The sequence below is a fragment of the Poecilia reticulata genome, chromosome 14 (genome assembly GCF_904066995.2).
Source record: "Poecilia reticulata chromosome 14, P_reticulata-male-v2, whole genome shotgun sequence".
NCBI lineage: Eukaryota > Metazoa > Chordata > Actinopteri > Cyprinodontiformes > Poeciliidae > Poecilia > Poecilia reticulata.
In genome coordinates, this window is record NC_088843.1 from 779578 (window position 1) to 797500 (window position 17923).

Sequence of the window (17923 nt, forward strand, 5' to 3'; positions counted from 1 at the left end):
CATTAGCATTTAATCTGTACAATGTGCCTAATTGAAAAATTAATTATTAAAATAATCATCAGTTGCGGCTCTCGTCCATATTGCAGTATTTATTTGGCACGCCTGATGTTTTTACTCACTTCACAAATCGTTGCTACATAAACGTGTCAAATATTGAAATTGCAGAGTCTAAAATACAACAGCATAATATTGAGTCGGCTTTTGGATTTAAGTGATAAATCGACTCAGATTTAAAGTGACAGGCACATCATCATACGGATTTATCCCAAATACTCGTTTGCTTTACCGATTCTTCTTCTAATGGATCAAAATTTCACAGAACCAAGAGATGCAGGAAACGTGTTTCTGTTGTGAGTTGTGGGCCAGCGGCCGCACCAGCATACCACACGCTGACGCTGAACGCTAGTGAAAGTCTACAGCATCTATGAAGCGGAAGGAGAGGGCGTTGAAGCCACACTGTAAATACAGAACAATAAACCAGGTTTGGTTGCTGAGGCTGCACAGCAAAGGGTTAAAATACCTGCTGATTTCTTGTGTTTGTGCTGTGCAGCCTCAGCGTCTGCTACTACATGTGGAGGCCGTGCAGGCCTCGTCTAAAACCCCCGTCTACGACATCAGGCTGCTCTGAATACATCAACACGTCTGGGCGACGCTGCAATGAGCATCGTCACTCCTGACGTAGCAGAAGCCCGACTTCCTCCAGGCCGCGGCACGAATTCAGAAACTCTGAGTAAAGACACGTGGTCAGAATAGAGCACAGCCGTGTGAATCCCCTGAAGAGCGAAACGGACACGGTGCCATCGCTCGTCATAAACGCTGCGTCGCTCTGAGGAGGTCAGAACCATAGAAAACTATTCATCTGCTGCTTTGAAACCCTGTTAGACCAGCTTGGTGTTGGAATCTGTGTTACGGACCAAAACCTCCCAACACCTCATCAAACTCACGTTGCAGTCCAGAGACGGAGTGTGTGTGTGAGTGAGTGTGTGTGTGTGTGTGTGTGTGAGGGCGTGTGTGTGTGGACAGATGTAAATATGCTGCCTTGATACACAGGCCTGCTCTTTGGCATGGTCGTTCCTAAACACCAGTCAGAGTCTGCAGAAAGTAAAGTGAGCCAAACCAGAGCAGGATGGACAGAGGTTGAAGGCTGAGTGTCAGGCAGCTCGCTCTAATCAATCGATCTGATTGGTTTGTGTTCATCCTGATGATGACCTGTGAAATCAGAGCCGCTGACCTGAAGCTCACGCTGACAGAGGACACTTGCTCAGCAGTAGTGGTGTTGGAAATCAAACTGCCAAACAAACTGCCTAAACACACCTCATAGATATATGTGTGTGTTATATATAATTTTACATGTCTTTTTTGTTTTTTATCTTGTATTAATTATTTTTAAAAGTTTGTCTTTAACCCCTGAGAATACCACAAACTGCTTCTTGAGTATAAAATCCGACTGTGGGGTCAGATGTGAGAATCTGCAGTAAAACGAGGCGCAGCAGCCGGGTTTGGGAGCTCAGGAGTGCCGGTGCTGGATCTGTGGCGGTTTACGGGTCATGCAGTCGAGCCGTTGGCTGCAGGAGCTTGGTCAAGTCCGGTTTGATCAGAACGCCGCGCTGGTGTCACAATCCGCTGAAGGACCAAAAAACAACACGGCAAACTGCATAGATGCACATAATGACCTGAACTGACCGATTTATTCTGATGTTTTTCATCTACGACGACTTAAATGAGTCGGAATCGACTGGAACCAGAACAATTAGCTAAAATCCTGGACATTTCCTCTAGTAATGAAGATTTTAATGGTTCAACCACCAAATATACGCGCAGTGGAAGCCAAGACCTTCAGCACCAATGAGCATGAACAGCGTTCCTGATTGGCTGCTTCGTAAACACCAGCCAATAGCAGCTTAGGAAGCTTACACTGTTTTATTCTCTACACATCGGTGAAGTTTCTGAAAATTATTTGCAGAAAACTCCCTGAAAAGTTTGGGATCCTCTGTAATTTATCTTCTGAATCATTGAAATGTTTGTGAAATAGTTTTAATAAAGCATAAAAAATAATTGTTGTGACGCTATTGGCTGACGTTCACCTCTCGACTTCCTCGGTTCTGATTGGCTGCCGAACGGAAATAAGGATGAATGTAGATATTAAAGGTTTCTGCTGTAAATATTAAAGTATATTTAATGTTTAAACTGTTATAATCTGCAGCTTTAGGTGTTACTGGAGGCGGCAGGGCTATTGGATTTTATCTCTTCCCAATTGGTTTTGGTTTCCACTATGCTACAAAGTTTGATTGTTTTAGTTTTTTAAACTAGTTTTAAATATATTTCTAGACTCTCAAAGTTTGGGTGAGGTCTGTGTTTTAAGCTTCTTGAGTATTTTCTGTGTTTTATAGTTACTATAAACTTTGTCTCAGATAAACACAGAGAACTGAAATAACTGCTTCCACCAGGAAGACTGAACAGAAATCAGCAGCTTGAGCTGCTCGTCACGGCGCTGCAGAAATGATCTGTGATTCCACTGATCAAATAAAGGTCAAATAAACTCTCATTCACAATAAAATGTACATTTTCTTTGGTGGCTTTGGAGTTATAAACCCAACGGACTGAAACCTGACGGAGAAAAGCTGTTTTAATCCCAGCAGATCAAACATGAGCAGCAGACGTGATGCAGGACTCCTGAAAGCTGGAACCTGGTGCAACTTGGCCAAGCTCTTGTTTTGAAAGGCTCTCTGCGGCCGCGATGCGTTCAGGGGCGGCTCGTAACCGTAGGCAGCTCTGCGGCCGCGATGCGTTCAGGGGCGGCTCGTAACCGTAGGCAGCTCTGCGGCCGCGATGCGTTCAGGGGCGGCTCGTAACCGTAGGCAGCTCTGCGGCCGCGATGCGTTCAGGGGCGGCTCGTAACCGTAGGCAGCTCTGCGGCCGCGATGCGTTCAGGGGCGGCTCGTAACCGTAGGCAGCTCTGTGGCCGCGATGCGTTCAGGGGCGGCTCGTAACCGTAGGCAGCTCTGTGGCCGCGATGCGTTCAGGGGCGGCTCGTAACCGTAGGCAGCTCTGTGGCTCTGCTTTGCTGCAGACGCATTAGTTAGAAAAATGGCAAACGCTGCACGTTTTCTCTTTCAGGCACTATTCAATCATTGTGGTGAAGACACCCAGCGGCTACATGGCAACCAATCTGTCGGGATTTTGTTTCGCTTTGATTGTTACAAATTTGGACTGAGAGGCTGATTGATTCACTCACTGATTGTTTTGTGGGGCCACAGGAAGTGACGCAAGGCACAACGTTTCTCTGATGATATTTTTGTCAAGATTTAGGGGGCAGAATTGATTTAGGAAGAATTTGACAGCAATGGAGAAAGATTGGATTAATTCCAGGGGTGTCCAAACTTTCTGCACCGAGGGGCCAAAATCCCCAAGCAGAAAATATTCAGGGGCCAAAATATAAGTTTCCCCCCACAATTAAAAATGCTAAATGTATCAATGTGAATTATTTTTATGTGGATACTAGGGCAAACGTAAAAGTTATTTAACTTTTTGAACTTATTTTCCATTTTATAAACCTATAAAATGTTTTGCTTTAACAAAAGTAAAACATTTTCTTTTATAACTTTTGCTTTATTTAGCCAAATGTAATGGATGAGTGTACCAAAGTCTGTTTTTCATTCAAAACAAGCCGAACTTGTAACATAAGATGATAAAAATTACAAAAAGTATTAAATGGCCACATTTATGCCGTTCTTGAATCACAGTCGGGGCCACAAATGGCCCCCAGGCCGCACTTTGGACACCCCTGGTTGATACGAGGATGAGTGAATGTGTGTGTGTGTCTGACACAGCGGCGGGTTGGGGTCAGTCTGTAATATTTGGGGTCAGTCTGTGATATTTCTGCTTTGAAGGGATGAGAGGCGATAAAACGAGAAACTCAGCGTCTGAAATCGAGCCCAGCCCTGAATGAGCTTCGGTTTTCCTCTCCAGTGCTTCCACGGCGGCTCGACTGACCGGATATTGTGCTTTTCAAGGCTGAGAACATGCCGTCCTGTGCCGCCCTCTGCACATATTCATGCCAGCTCTGCTATGAAAGGGTCTGAATATTTTGAGGAGAACTGGTGGGATGCAGCTCGGACCTTAAAGCAAACCCTGGAACCAGAAGAAGAGTAATGCCCCCAAGTGTTTGTTCCCAAGTCTGACCAGACCTCAGACACCAGGCCACAACCAGATGAGTTAGAAATATACAAAAGACGAATGTTGAGCTTCCCATAGTGTGAGGATCGAACGGCGGTCCAGTGGAGAAGCTTCCCTGTACGGTCGGCATACAGCTACATTCAGAGAACCAGGCGGAGTCAGAGCTGGACGCCGCTCCACACCACGGGTTTGGTTTGACAAGGCTGCTCAGCCGCCGTTACTTTGTTTAGGACGCCAGGACGCTCCTCCTCAGTAGGTCGTCGTTGGCAGGATGCAGCTGTGGCAGCCGAAGCTTTCGTCCGCCGGACCGCGTTTCCAAATCGCTCTCTCCATCGGAGAAGTACCCATCAGTCTCGGCGGCGGCGTCCAGCAACGACGCGGCTTTCCCTGTGAGCGGCAGGTCCATGGAGTCCAGTTCCCCGACCCTTGACCTCGCTTTACCCTGCCGGGCCGGGCGGGGCCGCGACCCCCGCAGGACGGCGCCGGCGTCAGGCACTGCGGCTCCCGGACTGGAGGCCGGCGGAGGGGAAGCGCTCGCCATGAAACCGGACGCCATGCGGACGCTGTCCCAGCGGCCGCGCTCCTCCGAGATGTGGCAGGAATCCATCTTGGAGATGGGCGGCTGCGGCGGCGGGTCGCCGTTCGGGTCGCCGCTCCTGGTCTGGTGGTGGTGACCCGCCTTGGACGGGCCTCTGGACTTCTCCCCTCGGCGGCCAGCGTGGCTGGATTTTTCCCAGAAGCCCTTGGCTGTGGACGGGCTGCCGGACGCGGCCGACCCGAACACCCGCTGGGCGCCGGCGCCGCTCGGGCCTCGAGAACGAGGCTTGGTGCTTCCTCTGGGTTTCCGGCCCAGCTGAGGCGTTTTCCACGCCGACTGCATAGAGTTCTCCATCATGAGGTTCAGGAGGCTTTCCTCACCCTGCATCAGCTGGAGGAGGAGGAAGAGGAGGAGGGGGAGGAGGAGGAGGAGGAAGAGGAGGAGGAGGAGGAGGAGGAGGGGGAGGAGGAAGAGCAGGAGGAGGAGGAAGAGGAGGAGGAGGAGGAGGAGGAAGAGCAGGGGGAGGAGGAAGAGGAAGGAGAGGAGGAAGAGGAGGAAGGAGAGGAGGAGGAAGAGCAGGGGGAGGAGGAGGAGGAAGGAGAGGAGGAGGGAGGAGGAGGAGGAAGAGCATCGGGAGGAGGAGGAGGAGGAGGAGGAGGGGGAGGAAGACCAGGAGGAGGAGGAAGAGGAGGAGGAGGAGGGGGAGGAGGAAGAGCAGGGGGAGGAGGAGGAGGAAGGAGAGGAGGAAGAGGAGGAAGGAGAGGAGGAGGAAGAGCAGGGGGAGGAGGAGGAGGAAGGAGAGGAGGAGGGAGGAGGAGGAGGAAGAGCATCGGGAGGAGGAGGAGGAGGAGGAGGAGGGGAGGAAGACCAGGAGGAGGAGGAAGAGGAGGAGGAGGAGGGGGAGGAGGAAGAGCAGGGGGAGGAGGAGGAGGAAGGAGAGGAGGAAGAGGAGGAAGGAGAGGAGGAAGGAGAGGAGGAGGAAGAGCAGGGGGAGGAGGAGGAGGAAGGAGAGGAGGAGGAGGAAGAGCAGGGGGAGGAGGAGGAGGAAGGAGAGGAGGAGGAGGGGGAGGAGGAGGAGGAAGAGGAAGACCAGGAGGAGGAGGAGGGGGAGGGGGAGGATGACCAGGAGGAGGAGGAGGAAGAGGAGGAGGAAGACCAGGAGGAGGAGGAAGAGGAGGAGGAGGAGGAGGAGGAGGGGGAGGAGGAAGAGCAGGGGGAGGAGGAGGAGGAGGAAGGAGAGGAGGAAGAGGAGGAAGGAGAGGAGGAGGGAGGAGGAGGAGGGGGAGGAGGAAGAGGAAGACGAACTTTAACTGGGCCAACAGAGGGAATCGCTGCATCACATTTAGCTCCAGAAAAACTGATCGATTATCAGAAGGATCTTCTGGTTGCCAGCTGGGTTGCCAGGTCTGACAGTTTCCAGCAAACACTGCAAAAACACAAAATCTCACCAAGTAGTTTTTGTTTAGTCTCGAGCAAATACACTTGAAATACGACTAAACCAACTGAGAAATAATATTCAAGCAACAAATATAATCTTGTTTTAAGTGAATAATTCCTGAATATTGATAAAAAAGTTCAATCGGCAGATTATTCCACTGATAACAGGAGAAAAACGTCTTGAGTGAAATAATCCACCAGTGAAACTGGAACCTTGGCATCAATAATAAGACAAACTCCCATTTATTGCTTGAATCTTACCTGTAAGTTTTGTTTTATTTCAAGTTTACTGAGATTTTTGCTCTGGAAAATAGACCAAAATTACTGGGTAAGATTTTGTGTTTTTGCAGTGCAGAACGGCCCAAATCTCACCACATTGAATATGTTTATATTATATATCGACTTCAGTCATAAACTTGACAATTCAAACCATTTTTGTTCGTCCTGTTTTCTGACCCTTTGTGGCTTCATTTCAGTCTAAATCATGAAACTTCCCCGGGATTCTGTTTTACAGTGCAAACACAGTGACACTGGATTATCACTAATCACTGATGATTTCACACTCAACAGACTGTAAACATTACAGAATAAATCAGTAAGTGAAATGACATTTAATTGAAATGGTTTTTATAAGTGATCTGTGGGCCCCTCCTGCTCCCCCGGATCAACAGAACAACCTTTGTGGGGACGTTTCCCAGCCGTACCTGGTCGGACAGCAGGCTGCTGCGCTGGTGGCCGTGCTGGCCGCCCAGAGCCCACTGGCTCAGCATGTCGTCGGCCGTGATCTGGACCGACTTGGCCAGCCAGCTGTCGAACAGAGAGCTTTCTAACGGGAACGACTTGGACAGACCTGAGGAGAGAAAAACATCACAGCAGAATGAAATAAACCTGATTATGAGCTGACAATTTATTAAAAATCAATGCTAGTGATTTAAGGCTGCACAGTGGCGCAGTGGGTAGAGCTGCTGCCTTGCAGCCAGAAGGTTCTGGGTTCGATTCCCGGTCTTTCTGCATGGAGTCTCCATGTTCTCCCTGTGCATGGTGGGTTTTCTCCAGGTACTCCGGTTTCCTCCCACAGTCCAGAAACATGACTGTCAGGTTAATTGGTCTGTCTAAATTCTCCCTAGGTGTGAGAGAGTGTGTGCATGGTTGTGTGTCTCTGTGTGTCTCTGTGTTGCCCTGCGACAGACTGGTGACCTGTCCAGGTGACCTGTCCAGGTGACCCCGCCTCTCGCCTGAGACGTTAGCTGGAGATGGGCACCAGCAACCCTCCCGACCCCATTAAGGGACAAGGGTGCAGGAAAATGGATGGATGGGTGGATGAATGCTAGTGATTTATAAATGACGCTGCATCATTAAAAGCATTAAAGCAGCTTTAGTTGCTCTATTATTTTAATAGTTCAGTAAACCTGCAGCTCCCAGAATACCTGAAGGATTCAGAGGAAAAATCTCCTGCAAATCCTGAACCGCCTGCAATAATCCGACAACAGGACAGCAGGAGGTGCTGTTAGGGTGCGTTCAACACCAGCTACCCCACACACACACACACACACACACACACACACACACACACACACACACACACACACACACACACACACACACAGCGGCTGTTTCCATGACGCAGCATGCCTCTGCAGGAATCAGGAGAGCTCTGAGGGAGGGAATAGGTGACGAAGGAGAAAACGAGACGGGGAAGAGGTGTGAGGAGACGAACGGCAGCAGAGCCGATCAGAGGGAGGAAGGAGGAGCAGAAACACCGACACGGTGGAAGGTCGCTACGGTTACGGCTCGGTTGGAAACCACAGAGACACGTTTCACTCTAAATAAGATATTCATGTCATTTCGTCACTTCTCAAAGTATCTGCAGGTTTCAGAAAATCACATTTAAAGAAGCCAGAGTAAAACTGACTTCTGTTTTTTTAGCTTTGCATCATGTTAGAATGTTTTTCCCTGGAATGTTGCTTTGATTTATTTCCCATGTTTGAGTGGTCCTTTAATCTCCATGGCAACCATTCAGCCGTGAAACACCTGGGTGGACCTAGCCCCGCCTTCAGGGCTCCTCCCCCACTCAGCTCCTCCAGACTAGCCAGCAGCAATTAGCAAGCAGCTGCTGCTCAGAGCAGCTCTGGTGAAACGTCAGAGCGTGAAGAGAGGAGCTTTTAAAGAGACAGACGCCCAATTTCAACCAGGAATCAGGGAGTAAAACGTGTTTTAAAGTCCTATTTGACGAAGATATCAGTTACTGGATTATGCAATAAAACGTCCTGGAAAACACAATGCTGGCCCTTTAAGACCAGAAGTGTGACATCACATGAGAAACATGTATTTAGAGGAAGCAAACAAGCTGAAAGCTTTAAACTCCGTTAACATTGTTTTTGTTTTACAGTATAATCAAGAATTAGATTTATTGATGTTTACCTGGAGCTAATAACTACTAGCTATGCTACTTGAAAGAGAGTAAAGGTGGATCTTCATCTCTGAAAACACAGAGGAAGAGGCAGGACCAGACCCGACGGGGAACAGATGGCTTCACACACACACACACACACACACACACACACACACACACACACACACACACACACACACACACACACACACACACACACACACACACACACACACACACACACACACACACACACACACTCTGAGACAGTGAACACATACGGCATGCAGACAAACAGAGACGGCGCTCAGAGCAGCACACTATATATATAACCCTGATAATTGACGGCGGAGTCGGACAACAGCAGCAAACTAAACACAAACACAGACTTATTTGTCATGGAAACGCAATTTCTGTGACCGTATCCGAACATGCATGCTGGGTCACGTTGCAGTTCTTCTCCCCTTTGCGGTCAGGTGGAAGAACAAGAAGCAAAACAAACAGAAAGATGGGGTTTCATAACAGAGCCAGGCGGACAGGGGCGACTGATGAAGCACAACCAGACCAGGCTGCTAGTTATCACAGGTTACTGACGTAAACACAAACATGGAGGAGAAAAACCATCCAGACATTTTCCACCACCAGCAGTGACAACAAACTTCCTGTTTTAAATCCAGCCTTGGTTCCTATTGTGCACCTTGACCTTCAGTTTCTCTCTCAGGTGCTTCAGCATCGTGTAAAGTTTCCAGAGGAAAGTGTCAACAACTCCAACAGTTGAGCTACAAAACCTACAGAAGCTCCATCATTAATCATCTCATTCAGGTGGCGCCGATTTAAAATACCTGCTGATTTACTGACGGCAGCCAATCAGCTCGTCTCTGACCCGACTAACACCTGTTGGCTCATTCATCTGATGTACATAATGCTCTACTTTAAAGCTTGTAGCCTTGTATTACAGGAAGTGTGTAGATCTTGGTGAATCTATATAAAGTGTGGCAATGAAAATATATTATCAGCAAGCAGAGTCTGAATGCATGAAACCTCAGGCAGTTGTGATTCAACATTTAGTGCAGATCTCAATTTATAGTATTTATAGTTATTAAAGATGGTTTCCCTCCTTCAGTCCAGTCGACCCGGTTCTACTGGAACCAGAACATCTGCTCCACCTCCAGCTGCTCTGAGTCCAACCAACCTGTTCCCCTCCTGGCCTGTGGGGGCGCTGCACCAAGAACCACTGAAGGAAACGACACAAAAACCTCTGAAGACACTGAGAGCAACTTCCTTCTTCACCAGATGGAAACAAGATGGAGGATTTTAGCGGCTGGAGGATTTCTCTTTAGGCTAAAGACCAGGAGCCATTTCTGCTGCTAGCGCTAGGCTAGCACGTTAGCTTTGGTTGGATTTACCCAGAATGCCCTGCGCTGTGGTTCACTTCCTGCTTTTGGAGCGGTCTCCGGTCCGCTGGGAGTTCACATTCAAACCAACCAGAGTTCACTTCAACTGAACCCAGACCGAGGGTCAAAGGTCAGAGGTCGGTTAGCGTTCACACCAAACCAAATGAACCGGAGTTTATGGAAAAACGGACCGGAGTCGGGTTGATGTGAATCCAACCTAAAATCGGCTCATTTTGACAAATAATTTTCTCTGCGTCAGTTTGACCATCATCTTAACTCGTGTTTCCCACCGGGTCTCTGTAAAGTATCTGTAAAGTAACTGTAAAGTAACTAACGTGTCTGTAAAGTAACTGTAAAGTATATGTAAAGTAACTGTAAAGTATCTGTAAAGTATCTGTAAAGTAACTTTGAATGATCTCACTCGGCTGTGAGTTTTTGCTCCACGTTAAAATGTGTAGAAATATTTAAATCAAGCAGAAATAATAAACTAGTAAAAACTAAACCACCCATACCGAGCTCTTTAAGCAGGGAGCCGTTCTCAGACTTCCACCTCTCCTTTTTCTTGCCGGTGCCATGCTTCCTTCTCTCTTTCCTTTTATCCTTCACTCCATTCTGCTTCCTCTTTTCTGCCTTCTGGGTTTTCTCTGCAGGGAGACAGAAGACGGGCTCAGGTTAGGGATTTAGCTGATCTGCTCAGTTTAAGGTAGATTTAAAGTAGCAGCTTGGGGAACCAAATCATTCATTCCAGGTTGAAGTGAAGCTGCACACTCATCAGAATCTGGTTTGATTCGTCAGCCGCATTTACATCTGGGAGAAGCGACGCATCTGAGCCGTCGGCCCAAAAATACTCATTCTGCACCAACATTATGAAAATAGTTTAGTTATTATTCATTTGTGGCACAAATTTATCCATCCAACATTTAACATTTTCCATTTAAGAAGATTTAAATTTGCCACAGAAAATATCCTAAAAAGTTACAAACACACCGGATTGTTCTTGAGTTTTCATTATTAATTATGAATAATGATATTATTATTATCATTACTGTTTATTAGTCATGCCACAACCATCCATTACATTTGTCTAAATACAGCAAATGTAAAAAATGTTTTACTTTCATTGCTGGGATTTAAATAAAAACATTTTATAGCTTAAAAATGTTGAATGAAAAGTTAAATATCTGTAAATATTAAGATAAATATATAATATTACATGTGCAGGTGAAGAATTTGTGCATTTTTACATGAATAAAAATAAAACTTTGGCCCTGATTCCTTTCTGCTTGGGGGTTTTGGGCCTCGATGCAAAAGTTTGGACACCCCTTTATTACAATATTTAAACTCTTTAATTAGGACAAAAACAATAAGCAGGGAGAATTAATCCCTCATTTATATATATACAATTTAAAAATGTTAATGTTGAAGTTTTATCTGTTTTCCATGTGACATTTCACAGAACAATCAAGTAACTTTACTTCATAAAAATGCTTTATATCAAATACACGCGCCGTCTCTTTAAGAAGCTCCTGTTCTTTTACAGCAGCTCCTCCATTATGCCGTTATTGGAGCGTTTCAGTGAGGAGCAGCTCGTATGATTAGCTCTGCAGGTGTCTGCTGACTGCTGCTGCCGCTAGTCTGGAGGAGTGGACTGGGGGATTGGTTTCCATGGAGATGAAAGGATTTGCAACACTTCAGGCCTGTTTCTGGCCTGTGTGCCATGTAATAACATCCTAGAGAAGGCTGAGTTTTATTTAGTCAGTTAAAACGTTTCTTAATGTGTTAAACAGTGAAGAGTCGTGTTTAACACATTAAACGGTGTTAAATTCATGCACATAAGTTGTGAATTTTAGCAAAATTAATAGAAATTTCTAACTGAATCTTCTATCTGCAAACCCAGAGTTTCAGCTGAAGCTGATAAACGATGTTCTGCCTCATCGCGGCTCCGACTGTAAAACCCGATGAAACGCTTGTTGCAGGTTCCTCACTGTGTCGAGTTCTTCATGTTGGTTCTGTGCAGCCAACTGTAAAGTTCATTTGCTCCAGAAAATTAAATGAATAATTAGCAAAAAAAAGGGACGGAATCGTTTCCTTTCAATCATAAAATGTATATTTTTGCAATCTACAGCGTTTGTATTATTGAGAGAGGAATCGGAGTCGTTGAGCAGAAACGCATGAGGACGTTTGCAGCCAGGAGGGAAACGGTGTGGAAGCGTCGCCCTCTGCTGAGCCTCGCCCACAGAGCGCCGCCGCCGCCGCCATGATTCTCTCGCTTCCTGGCCGCGGCGGCCGGTTCACCGGTTCTGCCTCCAGGATCAACCTGAGCGCCTGAGAGAAGTCAAACATTTTCCAACGGACAGAAATCTAATCGGAGCACGCAGCGGATTTTATACGGACATATTTAAACTGTATGCCATGTAACACTTTCTGTACACAAGTTTTTTCCTCAGCTTCCTTTTGCTTCCTCCACTTCTGACTCAATCAGGGTTTGACTTACCCTGATTACATCACAAGATGGCGCCGCCGTTCGACCCGGTCACTACAGATAAAAACAGCGACACGCTGCAATGCCACGGATTTCATAATAGATATATAAAATGTTTTTAAGCACAGCAGCTTTTTAAATGTAACTGGTTTTATTGTCAGTGGAGGTTTAGACGAGTCTCAGCATCCAAACCTCCATAAACATCGACTCATGTGCAAAACGTATCAAACTGAAGTTTGTGGGTTTTTTCTGTGAAGATGGAGGAAAGTTACTGTTAAATACTGGAGAGTGTAAATCCTGCTGCTGCTTCAGGGACTCTCTGAACTCTCTGTGTTTTAGTTTTACTAAATGATTGGGAATCGCTGCAGGCACATCCACCAAATCTCTCCTGGTTCAGCAAAAACATGAAATAATCTGGAAAACCTCCCAGAGTTTTAACTCCTGGGAATCTGCCAGGAAGCAGGTTTTTGTTAAAAAGAGCCCAATCTCCCGATCTCCAACATGTTCCTCTGCTCTTCCTAATCTGATCTTGTTCTTTTAGAAAAGGAGGAAAACTCATTTTGGGCTTTTCAAGGGCAGCTGGAGGCGCCGCTGCAGCGTGTGGAAAGTTTCCCTGCAGGTTGTAATCTCTGCACAAATCCAAGCATCAGCAGTAAACGCCTCCAGCGCATCTCCATTAAAAAAGCTTTTCTGATTCTCTTTCCTTTCTCTCGCCTCTGCAGCATCGTCCTTCCTTCTCTTGTTTAGAGGTGGAAACGGCACCGGGGGGTTCGTCTCTCTGAAGTGTGTGATTAATTTTCTCTTTTTGTGGCGCATTTCTTACCTGAGCTCATTAGTGCACTGAAAGTTGTTTTCCTCCTTCCTGCCTGAACTTCATTACTTTTCCCTCCACAGTCTCTTTTCTTCCTCATTACCTTCCTTGCCCTCGCCATCCTCCTCTTCGCCGTATTTTTAAAACTCGTACTTTCCCACTTGCTGAAAGCGGATCAGAGGCCGATACGAACCGCTGTCAGCTTGTCACCGGCGGCTCTGAGCTGGAATATAAATGTGGAGCGCTTTCTGCATAACAATAACGCCTCCATCTGCGTCTGCACAGATTTAACAGGAACACACTGAGTCGAAAACATCCTGTGCTTCAATGAGCAACTGCTCCGAAACGATTAATCGTGATTAATCGATCTATGAAATAATCGTCAACTAATTTAGTAATTAATCAGCTGGAGTAGAGACTCAAATACAGAGTAGAAAATCAGGCAAACTGGACAAGATGTAAACATTTTCATGATCGTCTGTAAATCTGTTTGACCAGAACTTCTGAAATGACACTTTTAGCTTTTTTGGTTCAAATTGTGTTAAGAAATGAAATAATTCCTATTCAGCACCTTTTGCTGTCCAGTTAATAATTGGTTAATTACATAACAGATCAGCTCCACATTGTATTGATGTGAAGTTTTTCACATGTTGATGTTTGAAGGATTTTTAGCTACAACTGTTCACTAAACAATGTTATCGCAGTTTAGGCAATAAAATGTTTCTTTTCTTGTTTAAAAAAGAAATTAAATTGCTTATTTGCATCTTGATTCTCCACATACACAAAGGTAAATAATTTTTTTAACTATTTGAAAGCTTTGAAACACTGAAGTATTCAGCTCATTGATTGGTATTTGTAAGCTGCAGGGACTTTTCTCTGCCCAGCCGTTAGCCTTTAGCGACATGCTAACCGTTCAGAGCCGACGTGAGGCAGCCTGGCCGAGTGTGGATGATGGACGGGGCAGCGTGAGAGACACGCAGGAGGTCAAAGGTCAACTGGTCTGATTTAGGCAGATGTGGAAACAAGAGATCCACTCGGAAACTGATTTTATAAACATGTTGCATCTTGTTGTTTACGTCTGGAGGTTTCACGCGTGTCCAACGCTGCTGAAATAGAACCACTAGCTAAATGAAACCTGGAGCTGTAAGGATTATTAGGCTAGTGCAGTGAATAATAAAAATATTAAGCATTAGCTACCACTGCTATTAGCTAATCTAACACAGCGCTGGTAGATTAGCTACTTTAAAGCCCTGCTCTACTGATGGCCTGTCAGAGTTGGTGTTTTATTTTATTTTATTTTTAACGGAACCGAAACAGAATTCCACAGAACATCTACAAGTTAAGATTGTCATAGTCAAGCTAGCATAGCTGAGCTACTTTCCTCTCTTGCTATTTTTTCTTTAGCGTCTCTAGCTGTCGCAGAGTTGACCATTAGCATCAAAGCACTGCGTCTATTTTTCTTTTACATATCAGGCGAACATTTCAGATGTTCGCCTGATATGTAAAAGTTGTTATGTTGACAACTTAACAGCTAAAACCAATGCTAGTCATGGTTAGCGAGCAGCTTCATGCTGCTGATGTACAATGGCTGCTGGACACGACAAGAGTTTAGTTGTTGACTCATCATCCAGAAACCACTTGCTGCATGTTGGTTGGCTGTGCAGGAGGCTCCACTAATTCTTTTCAAAGATGTACGGTTAATTGTGCATCCGTTTGCAGCCATTTTAACATGTGAGTGTAAACGCTGCGTTGGGGGCGTGGCCAGCAGCAGCTTGTTTGGATTTAAAGCGACAGAGACCCTAAAACTGCTCAGACTGGGCAGAACTGATAATTTACTGTAAAACATGTAAGTTTTGTATATTTTTTATCGGCGTAGATCCAACCAAACCTGCTCATCTTTCAGATTCCCATCCTGCTCCGATTGGTGGAAACATTTGTTCTACTAAAATATTAGTTACGGTTTTATTTCTGGTTTGTTACTGATGCATCTATCGGTTGGTGTGAAAGAACAAACCAGCTAAAGAACCGTCTTAAAATAACGACACGTAGGAAAATAAATACGAGGAGGAATCTGCAAATGAGAGAAAATCACAGCAACAGATGGAGGAGAAAAATAATTAGAGGATGGAGAGAAGAAAACAGGAGGGGAAAGATGGTGAGTTACACGACAAATCATTCTAGCAGACAAGCTCATCCTTCACTCTGCTGCTCTTTATCACAACACACACACACACACACGCACGCACACACACGCACACACACACGCACACACACACACACACACACACACACACACACACACACACACACCAGCTATTGGCTCTAATCTAACTCCTGTGGCAGTGTGAATAGATGCGGCTGTTTAGTGCCAGCAGCTCCTGCTACCTGATGGCAGCAATCTGCTGAGTCAGCAGCTCTGGAAGTGTGTGTGTGTGTGTGTGTGTGTGTGTGTGTGTGTGTGTGTGTGTGTGTGTGTGTGTGTGTGTGTGTGTGTGCCTCTGGGAGTGAGCTACTGAGCAACACAAAGTGTTTGCATTTGATTTAATTGAGCGTGTAGATGTGCGCCGCCCTCCTGGAGGATGAAGAGCGCCGCGGACGAAAGTTCACCGTTTCGTGGGGTTACCATGGCAACGAGCTTCGGCCCATGTCGGCGGCGGGTCGCGACCCCGTCCAGCCGAAGAGGCTCCACATCGCCCAACAGCCGTCATTCAGCAGGCGCAGTAGCTAATAATGCAAATAAGATGGAACGTGTTTCGTGTCGCTGCTCGGCTTTGCGGTGAATTTCAGCGACCCGTTCAGAAGCCGGCGGGTTTCTCTGCACCGTCCAGAGACGGAGCGTTTCATCGGATCCATCCTGCTCTCACCACAAGCACTCAAACGTCATTATTGTAATTATTAAGTCTAAAACTTCCAGCTGCTGCTCACTGGGCCAGACGGGCAAATATAGATGGATCTGTTTTAATATCTGGGATCGATTGGGTTTTAAAGCGTTAATTATTTTGATCCCAAAGCAGCAAAACTACTTTTATTTTCCGTTTCTTATCATTTTCAGTCTCGTGACTCACGTTTCTTTCATCAGCATCTATAATCGATCGATGTCGACTATAGATGCATCACTGCAGGCGGTGAACTTCAGTCTCCCAATCAGATTTTTTACACATTGACTGTATTTAATATCCGTTTCCTGCTTTGTGCCAAAATGAATCCAGGGGCCAAAATTAAAACTCAAAATATGACGGAGAGTTTTTCTCTTTAGCTGCCAAACAGCAAATGAAACATGTAATATTTTACGTTTTAATGAAAGTTTACAGTCACTTCACATTTTTAGGTTCATTATTTTCTAGGGACGCACTGATCAGAGTTTCTGCTGCCGATACCGATTGCCCATGAGGCCGATCACCCATCATGTAGACCTGATATAGACCTGATATAGACCTGATGTAGACGTGTAAAATCTGTTTCAGTTCCTGCTGCAGCTCCAAGCTGCTGCTCGCTGTGAGCGCCTCCGTCTGGGACATGTTACCACCAGTAGCGACGGACCGACACCAGAACCAGAACCAGCGTCTCACTCCGCAGCTCCAAGACTTGAATCATTGTTTAGCTTTCCGACCGTGATGCTGATCCGGTGAGTAGCTGCTTCACCTGCTGATGGATCCGGATCTTTAGCTGCTGCACTGATGCAGCCAAATCAATCGTTTGTTTTTAAATGTTATATTAGATCTGATGGTGCGTCGTGTCGCGCTTCACCCTCAGGTCGTTCTCCACTCGCAAACGTCTCGGTTCACTAAAGTTCCTCACTACTGGGCTTGTTGCTGCGCAGCGAGAAGGAAACGCAGCAGCTGCAGGCTGAGAAGGGGGATAAATGTGATTGGCAACAAGCGACGCTGATCGATCACCAATCGTACACTTTTAACGGAAAACGGCTGATTATGATCGGTGGCCGATCGATCGGCTCGCCTCTGCTATTTCCCTGTATTTTAAGTCTATAAAGTGTTTTTAATTTATTCCCAGTAATGAAAAGACGAACTTTGCTGTTTTTAGCCAAATGTAGCGGCTGGTGGTTTATACGAGATGAAAACAATCTGTTGTATTTTAGTTCAAGAGAAAGTTAAAAACCTTCCAACATAAAAACAAAAGGAGGCCACACAGAATCCATCCAGGGGCCACAAACGGCCCCGGGCCGCACTTTGTTCCCTTCACTCGGTTGTGCAAACACTTCATCATCAGGAGGAAGCGACACGTGTAGATGATGGTGCTGCTCCGGCTCCTACCTGCAGCCGTTTCCTCCTCCAGCAGCTGGATCTGCAGGTGGAAGATTTTCTCCTGCAGGTCGCAGAGCGTCAGCTTCATCTTCTCCCGCCGGGTCACCATGTAGCACAGGTTACGCACCTGGAGCACATTTAAAGGCACAGTCACCCTTTTCCTACCACCACAGCTCATCTATAACAACACATTTTAAGACAATGTTGTGAAAACAATAAGTTGGTATTCAACAAAAGCAACCAGCTTATAACTGCATGTGTGAAATTTTATTGTTTTTTTATTACAAACTGAACAGCTGCAGGTGAATTTTCACTGACAAGATTCAAGCAAATTAAACTATAAATGACACAAAGTTTCTTACTAATCAGGTTTTTATTTTCATTTTAAAGCAAAACATCCAGTGATTTTTATCCAGAAGTCGACTTGATGC

The 17923-nt window shown here is 46.0% G+C and overlaps 1 protein-coding gene across 2 annotated transcripts in view; it reads right to left on the reverse strand.

The window, feature by feature from the left end:
* Positions 1-963: 963 nt before the first annotated feature.
* Positions 964-17923, reverse strand: part of jade2 (jade family PHD finger 2) — a 141287-nt gene continuing 124327 nt past the window's right edge. For both annotated transcript variants that reach the window (XM_008401940.3, XM_081615561.1), the window contains exons 11-14: positions 17502-17619; positions 10450-10581; positions 6856-7001; positions 964-5104 (exon numbers count right to left, since the gene is read on the reverse strand). In XM_008401940.3, the coding sequence (XP_008400162.1) occupies positions 4403-5104; positions 6856-7001; positions 10450-10581; positions 17502-17619 (1098 nt within the window). In that variant the 3' untranslated portion in view covers positions 964-4402. The remainder of the gene's footprint in view (positions 5105-6855; positions 7002-10449; positions 10582-17501; positions 17620-17923) is intronic.